Below are 8,066 nucleotides of genomic sequence, written 5' to 3' on the forward strand. Positions count from 1 at the left end.
CAACACAGGCTTCCTCTTGCCCGTTGCCTCTCCTGCTCCTGCTCCTCTCCTCCTGCTCCTCCTCTCCTCCTCTCCTCCTCTCCTCCTCCCTCCCATCGTTGTCCTTCCCCTGACTGTCGTTGGAACTCCCGCCATATTCATTACCCCACCCTCTCCTAGCCCCTGACGGACCCCTACATCCGAATATGCCCCCTTGTTGAAACCGCCCGATCGCGCTCTTGCGAATCGCAATGCGGCGCAGGACGGGCGGAGGACGGGACGGGAAGGAAGACGAGAAGGGAGGAGATGGAGATGGAGACACGAGACAAGCTTCATATCGCACGAGAACGAACTCGTTCAAGGCCACCAGTCTCCTCCTCTTCCAACTCGCTTTCGTCCCTCTCGTCGTCTTCTTGTTTCTTGAAGCCAACATCAAAGTTGTGCTCTTTGGGAAGCTCAGGCTGTAATGCTTCATGATATCCCTTCTTACCTCTTCCTTCTCCTTGTATCTCTCTCACACATCCTGCTGTCTACAGCTCGCACTCTATCTCCCTCTCTCCTACCCCCTTCTCACTCTAATCCTTGCCGTTCTCCTCCGCCACCTACTTCCCCTTGTCCTGTCCCGCCCCAACCCCTCTCCTTCATCGCCCTGACTCTGTCGTTCTACAGATACAACACTGTTGACTTCTGTGTCCTGACTTTCTTCTACTCGCACGTGCTGGAGTCGCTCTTGAGCATGGTGTTCGACCGAGCAGACCGCGAGAGCACGTCATTTTTGAGCCCCTACCGCGCTGCTTCCACGCTTGTGCTCGTCTTCCAGGAATCCTCTTGCCTCTCCTTGCCTCTCTTCACCTCATTTCGCCATCAGATGGGGCGCATCTTGCACTGCTCTGCGGACGCGATCCACAGTTACGCCACAGAAATCAAAGACTACAGCAAAGTGATGGGGCAGGAGAAGGAGCAGGGGCAGGGGCAGGGGCACGAGAAGGGGAATAGGGAGGAGGAAGGGCAGGGGCAGGGGCAGGGGCAGGGGCAGGGCAGGGGCAGGGGCAGGGGCACGAGAAGGGGAATAGGGAGGAGGAAGGGCAGGGGCAGGGGCAGGGGGAGGAGGAAGGGCAGGGGCAGGGGCAGGGGGAGGAGGAAGGGGCAAGGGCAGGGGCAGGGGCAGGGGCAGGGGCAGGGGCAGGGGCAGGGGCAGGGGCAGGGGGAGGAGGAGAGCATGAACTTGAAGGTTGTTATGTTGACGTCATCGACAGGACATGCCTCGAGATGTGTTAGACCTGATTCACTTCCTGGATGAGGACATGGGGTGCCTGGACTCCCCTTCATCCCTCCACCTGACAGCCTGACAGGCACTGGATCCTCTTCGCGTCGTACTTCTCGCTCCTCTCGCTCCTCACTGCCTACTATCCTACCGGGCATCATTCCAAGGAACGCGCCCCCTCGCCGTTGCTGCCTTTAGTGTCAGGGCTCGTCATGGGCGCAACGCATGCAGTGGCAGTGATTGAGAGCTCGCACTGGTACGAACCGGCTCCTCGAACCCCCTAGTTACGCTCTACTCCAGGTGGTTCGGAGTGGTGGGGTGCTTCACCATGCTTGCGGGTTGCCTGCTGACGAGGTCTGTTCGTCTGCTCTGGGTGCAGTTTCCATGCTGAGATCGGCGAGGAGCTTTTCGTGCAGAAACCCCTTCCTCCTCTTCTCTTCATCTGCATCACTGTCCCTCCTGGTTTGCCTCATACTGTAGGACTTGAGCTTGTGTTTCCCATCCCACTCTTTGAATGTTTGTGTGCAGATACAAGATCGCGGTTGGAAGTTTCCAAGAGCCCAGCGCATTGGGCGGAGTTTTACACGTCGCTAAAAAGATCTTAACCTGTGCGGCGGGGACTTGGAGCCTGACGTTGCATTGCTGAGCTCCCGCCATTGGAGAATTTATGGGGGGGAAATTCGTTACACTCCTTTCAAGAACCCTCCGAAGCTTAATCAGTCAGCTAGCTCCATATCCTTCTTGTACGCACGGATCTTGGCCTAACGAACCAGATGTCAGGGTGCACGGAAGACACGGAAGATTGCAGGGGACCTCGTAGACAGAGGAGATCATGCTGGGGATCTGGAACAAGAGGGTCAGATCCATCCAATCTCTCCTCTTTTCTCTACCTTGTAGAGGAAGCCATAAAGGAAAGTACACAGTGAGAAGATAGCGACCACGTAGCTGAGCGACCGGGTAAATACCCTCCCAAGGGGAGCAGGGGAAGACGAACCTCAGAGCTAGTACACCTGAGTCGTTCGACCCCGGGGACAGCCCCAGGTTGACGTTGAAGATCAAGTAGGACGCCATGGGAACGCAGAAGCAGATCATGCCGACGAAGAGGAAAGCGCCTTGATACATTCTGTGTCAAACGAGCTGGGAACCGTAACATGCGAATCAGAACACCTGGAAGCTGGGTGTTCTTGCCCAACATATCGAAAAAAGTCTCTACCTCCTGCTCATCACTCATCTCATATACCTGCAGAGTAGTCCTCTCAATCATCGCGAGTCACAGTCAACAACAACATCGCAACCATAATGATTTGCAGGACAGCAAAAATGGTCGAGAACATGAAGAAAAACGCCGACAAACCACTGTTCGACAAAGCTCAACGAAGGAAGCTGACAAGCGTGCACAACTCTTACGTAAAGCAATAGAACACAACCAGCGGCCTGCCATCCTATCAGTGTCCCCGGCAATCGAAGAAAGCACTCCTTACCTTCCTTCCATATCCCAGCTTGTAGAACAGAAGCAGTCTTCTGTGTCTACTTTGCAATAGCAATCTGTTGCAGAACCAAAAAAGAGGTCCCATGCCTAAACAGAAACATGACCTTGGTATCCTCCAATGGGACTGCAACTTACAATGCTCCACGTCAGTGTTGAAACCAGCGCGATCGACGTGTTAGCATGAACCAATTCTTCCTGGACAATGACAAGTCACAGTCAGTCGGGCCCTGCAGATTCCAGGGATATCAGAACCTTGATCTCCAGACCGCCCTTCCCCTCGCTTGTGTCAGCCCAACTGAACGTGACCATGTCGTAGATGCACATTAGGTAAGATGGTCTTGTCAATTCTCCAGAGTTCGGCTTTTTGCATCTTCTTTGGAGCTGATATCGCAAGATTGATGAGCAGACACAACTGAAAATAAGGAGAGAGGTCCACCTTCTCAATATGCTGCATCAACTCCGTCCTGTCTCCGAACTTCTTCACACCTATCTCTTCAAGCTTGTGGATGGTCATCTCGAAGAGCACAGGCCCGTCTATGACATGGTCGATGATGCAATCGGTCCACATTTTGAACTTTCCATGGTCAAGTGTGCTGACCCATGCAGCAACATGTCTCTCCGACCACCCTTCAACTTCCTGTCATGCTATCTCAAACTTGGTAGCTATCATTGGAACGCTTACCTTGTACGACGTGACCACCTGTCCTCCCTCAAACATGCTCAGGTATTTCTCGTAGTTAGAGTATGCGTCTCCATTTGCACTCTGTAGGAGCTTGTCAGAACCCATCACGCAGTGTTGTTCATGCACACCTGCGAAGTGTGATAGTTCAACTCGGAGAGCTCTCGCGATACAGAGAAATGACTGTAGTTGTCATCATTGCCTGGAGAAACAAGCAGGCTGGTCAATCAAACGACTGACCACGTCAACCGTTCCCACCTATTTGCGCTCTTGAGTTTGACGCCATGGATGAAGGACGATGCCCTGTCAGGCAGTCATTCACCCTTCTCAGATCGATGATCACTATTCATCTGTAGCACAGCATCGCGCTAGCATACCTACAAACAGGCTACCAACTATTCAGCAAGTCCTCCTTTCCTTCATTCTAGCCACTCAGCTGCAAGCTCACCGAATCTCGTTCCGCTCAATCTCTCGAGCCCGGTCTAATGTCTCTAAAGAGCTGGTTTGCCCACCAAATTTCACAATCCTATCCTCGTTATCCTTGATCCATCCACTGTCCTCGCTGCACCGTCCTCTCTCTTGCTCCCTCTCTCTTGCTCCCTCCTCATCTGCTCCATTTCACCGCTCCTTGTCCTCTTCTCAGCCATCCTCCGCTGTTCGGATTACCACCCACCCCCTGCTCAAACACGAAAGTACCCACCCACATTGTATGGCAGCAAGTTGAGTACCCACCCCTTATAATCTCCATATCTACTCTCAGAGTACCCCGTATTTACCCGTTTCTAGACAGGGACATTGATTGGTGGGGTCATTTTCAAGGCCATGGACCGCGCCTGGGGGTGGGGTGGGGGTGGACATTAGTGAACCTTCAGGCACCCACTTTTCTGCTACCCCCAATTACGACTGGAAGTACCCCACCCCCAAGATGGCCCCTACCCCATAGAATGTATCTTTAGAGCTGAATACCACCCTGCCCGATGGAGTACCCGGGGCACTTGCTGCCGGCAGTATGGGGTGGGGTACAACCAATCAATACCCCCTTCCCCTACTGCAAACACCGGGTACTTCGATCGCAGAGGTACACTTCGCGCTCACCTAACCCTCAATTTTGACCACCCCACCCTATCTGTTCATTCCCGACCCTTCGGAAGTACCCACCTCATGTCCTCAGGGACCACCCCCTCAGATCTCCCACCCCATTTGTACCAATTTTGCCATCCAGAGGTTACTAGTCACAATCGATTCATTCGGTTCAAACCACTTTTACTGGATTTTACCATGAAAAACCGATTTAGATCGGTCAAAGATGCAATTAAATCATGGGCATCTGAAGGTTTTGAACCGATCAAATCGCAATCTCCTGATTTCAAGCGAATCAATCGACGCTTTTAGATCTGATTCGGATAAAACCGCTCGTACGCTTCTCGGAGATGGCGGCAGCGGCGATCATCGCGCGACAGGCAAGTAGGAGGAAGGAGAGCGAGTTGTGAAGGGAAAGAGACATGACCGAGGAAGAAATGCTGCGGTCAGATCGAGACATGGCAGGCTGGACATCGGGCATGGGAAAAGGGATGGGATACAGCTGTGGTGGGGACGAGAGGTCATGGGGAGACGGCGTGAGAGTCAGACGAAGGAAAGAAGCAGAACATGCAGGCAGTGAGAGGAGACACGACTAGAAGGAGCAAGAGTCGGAGGGAGGAAGGGAGGAAGGGGATGAGGAAGGCTGACGTTGTCTCTCTTGTTGACAGCTGGCGGCAAGGGTGAGCAAGCCAGCCCTCAAGTCATTCAAGGGTAGTAAGAAGCATGGGCATGATGGGAGGAGCCTCAATGGAGAAAACCGCGAGTGGCAAACTGAACTCAAGTGCTTCGTGGACGGGAAACCTGTCCCTGAGAAGCTAGATGTCAAGTCCTGGGACGCCAAAGTCACAGCGGCCTGGGTGGCGTCCTTGAATGACGGCGAGTTCGAGCAGTGGGCCGATCACTTCCTGTTTCACAGGATAGATGGGCCGCTCTTGCTGCAATTGTACTTGATGGCAAGGCACTCCTCAAGTGATCTCTAACAGTCTTTCGCAGCAACGTCCACAGACTGGAAGAGATCGGGATCAAAAGCTTCGGCGATAGGATAAAGATTTCAGACCTGATAGCACAGGTGTACAAGTTGACAATCTCATGCAATTTAAGCTCTATTCATGCTGCAATGTAGCTCAAGCGAAGATATTCAAAGCCGCAAACCGCGATGTTGAGGCAGCCGTCGTGGCCGGAGTGTTTTTACCTGATGTTGACATTTCAGTGGGCCAACACAAGGTCTGACAAAGACTCGATGTTTGCGAAAAGCTCTGATGTCATTCTTCTTTCTGCTCTATCAGTGAGGGTAAGCATGGAGCTGAGATGAAGGTGACTGCACTGGTCGCGCTCTCTCTCTCTCACCAGACATGACAGGAAGAGCTGATTCAAGCAAACGGCGCCATCGCTCTCGTTTCAACTCTGACCTGGAGCATGGTGCTACTTCTGTCCTTGTTGAGCTACCTTTTTCACTTTCTTCTCCCCTCATCCCTCCGACTCGCTTTCCTCCCTTCACCTTTGCTTGTTCCATCTCCCCCTCTCCTCTGCTCTCTCTGCTTGCTTACTTTCTGTTTGCTACTCCTCTCCTACCTTGCAGGCGTGGGACCTCTTCTTCGGCTCTGCAACGCAGTGTTATTGCTCCACCACTAAACCTGATCTGTGTTACTGTTCCACCAGCTGGGATCTTGGAGGGGGGTCAGTGCCCTGCTGTCTTGTCTTAATGCTGTGGTCTGACGGTTGATCCTCCCTCTTCTCAGGCCTCTCCTCATTTTCTACTGCTTTGCTGGATTGTCGGCATTCTTGTTCATGTTCTCGACCATCTATGCAGTCCTGCAGATCATGATGGTCAGTCCTGCAAGGACCTTTGCCTCTGCTCTGTGCTCAACTGTCCTCAAGGTCTACGAAATGTCTGATGACGAAGAGCTGGAGTGTTTCCTCGACCTCGTCCCCCAGGACTCGCTGCTTCCAGGTCCCTTGCAACCTCCTCCTCTCCCACTTGTCGCCTGCCACCTTCTCCCCCCCTAGATCGTTTCCTCTCCCTCTTCCTGCCTCACTCCCTCCTTCACCAATCCTTCTGCTCCTACCTCCCTCCTCCCTCCCCGCCAGCTCGAATCCGCCAAGGGTTCAGAGAAATGGTGTGACGGCGAGTCTATCCTGCAGGAATTTTCCTCTTCGCAGGCATGCTCTGCTTCTCCGTCCCCGTCGGCGTCTACCTCATCTACAACGTCAACCTCGGCATCGTCCCTGGCCCACAAGGACCCGAGCGTCACACCCAGCTGGTGTTCAGGTGGCCAAGCTTCCCTCCCCTAGCTTGCTTCCCTGCCGCTCTCTGTCTCCGTCCTGTCCTCCAACTTCCTGTGCGAGCTCGATGCTCACTCACTCCCCTTGTGCAAGGGTCCTGCCTGCCGCATTCCCCTCTTCCCTCCTCCGTGCTACTCCCTCTCCTTCCTCTCGGATCATGCGTATGACGTCTCCTCGCAGCTATATCGCCGCCATTTTCTCAGCTGTCATCTCCTGCTACGGCTTCCTTTACAAGATCCCCTCCATGGTCTACGCGGTGTATCAGGTGCGGCTTGCTCTGCTTCCTCCTCGCACGCTGACAGGAGCGCAAGGCCAAGATCATGGCAGTGGATGACGACAAGACCAACGAGTGGAGCGAGTGAACAAACTTCATTGTCAAGGGAAAAAAGACACCGAGTGCACTGACTATCAAGTCTTCTGCTTCTTCGCGGCTGGCTCTTTTGCCTCCTCCCCCTCCCCCTCCTCATCTTCCCTCCCCTCCTGCTTCTCCTCACTCTCCATCTCCATCTCTTCCTCCTCCTTGGCGGAGTTCACGTTGGCAGCCTCCACCTTCACCTGAGGAGGAGCGCTCTTATTCACACGGATGCCCGTCAGAAGAAAGCCGCTGTGGCTGATGTCAGAGGACGATGGCACTGCCGCATGCCTGACCTGCCACCCGACATCTGCATGAGAGGATGCGTCCTATTGGGAAGAACCTGAAGGAAGATCAGCCCATGCAGGGAAGGAGGAGAGGCAGGAGGAGAGGCAGGAGGAGAGGCAGGAGCGGAACACGACCTGATATTCTCTCATCCACGTTTCCGTGATGTGCAAATTCAACGCGAACTCATTCTGCGAGAAGAAGGACATATAGACATTAGAACGCAAGGAGGAGCAGGAGCAGGAGCAGGAGCAGGAGCAGGAGCAGGAGCAGGAGCAGGAGGGCGGGGGAAGGGGGAGGAGTGGGTGGGGAGATGGCCTGGCACAGGAGCGGGAAGGGGACAAGGGGCAGAGGAGGGAGCAGGAGAATGGAGAAGGAGATTTTCACGAACAGGTTGATGTGAGGGAGCGGAGGCGGAAGCGGAAAAGGGTAGGAGGAGGTGAGAGAAGTGGAGAGATCAAGAGGGAAGGGAAAGAGAGGGGAGGGGGGATAGCGGAGGGGAGGAAGGGGGAGGGAAGGGGAAGGGAGGGGAGGGAAATGAAGGGGATCGGGGTGCAAGTCGGGGAGGGGACCTGGATCAAGAACTCCTCAAGCTCGAGGAGGGGCTGAGGGGTCGGGGAGTAGATGACGGAGGGGGGCGGAGGGCTGGAGGAGA

General features: G+C 54.2%; 2 protein-coding genes across 2 annotated transcripts; one reads left to right on the forward strand and one right to left on the reverse strand.

The window, feature by feature from the left end:
* Positions 1 to 1,959: 1,959 nt before the first annotated feature.
* On the reverse strand, positions 1,960 to 3,697 carry GUITHDRAFT_134906 (hypothetical protein; the record flags this gene model as incomplete). Its single annotated transcript, XM_005837713.1, has 13 exons — positions 1,960 to 2,004; positions 2,057 to 2,086; positions 2,134 to 2,188; positions 2,238 to 2,355; positions 2,411 to 2,483; positions 2,651 to 2,677; positions 2,725 to 2,742; positions 2,868 to 2,927; positions 2,985 to 3,113; positions 3,169 to 3,369; positions 3,415 to 3,495; positions 3,543 to 3,613; positions 3,670 to 3,697. The coding sequence occupies 13 exons, from the start codon at positions 3,695 to 3,697 to the stop codon at positions 1,960 to 1,962; spliced, it is 936 nt and encodes a 311-aa protein (XP_005837770.1).
* Positions 3,698 to 4,913: 1,216 nt separating this feature from the next.
* On the forward strand, positions 4,914 to 7,136 carry GUITHDRAFT_134907 (hypothetical protein; the record flags this gene model as incomplete). The annotated part of the gene is made up of 12 exons (XM_005837714.1): positions 4,914 to 5,027; positions 5,160 to 5,380; positions 5,485 to 5,560; positions 5,615 to 5,715; positions 5,778 to 5,805; positions 5,851 to 5,910; positions 6,071 to 6,168; positions 6,231 to 6,318; positions 6,370 to 6,442; positions 6,652 to 6,760; positions 6,955 to 7,039; positions 7,077 to 7,136. 12 exons carry the CDS (start codon positions 4,914 to 4,916, stop codon positions 7,134 to 7,136), a joined length of 1,113 nt encoding a protein of 370 aa, XP_005837771.1.
* Between the last annotated feature and the right edge of the window lie 930 nt (positions 7,137 to 8,066).

The sequence above is a fragment of the Guillardia theta genome (assembly GCF_000315625.1).
Source record: "Guillardia theta CCMP2712 unplaced genomic scaffold GUITHscaffold_13, whole genome shotgun sequence".
In the NCBI taxonomy this organism is placed as follows: Eukaryota; class Cryptophyceae; order Pyrenomonadales; family Geminigeraceae; genus Guillardia; species Guillardia theta.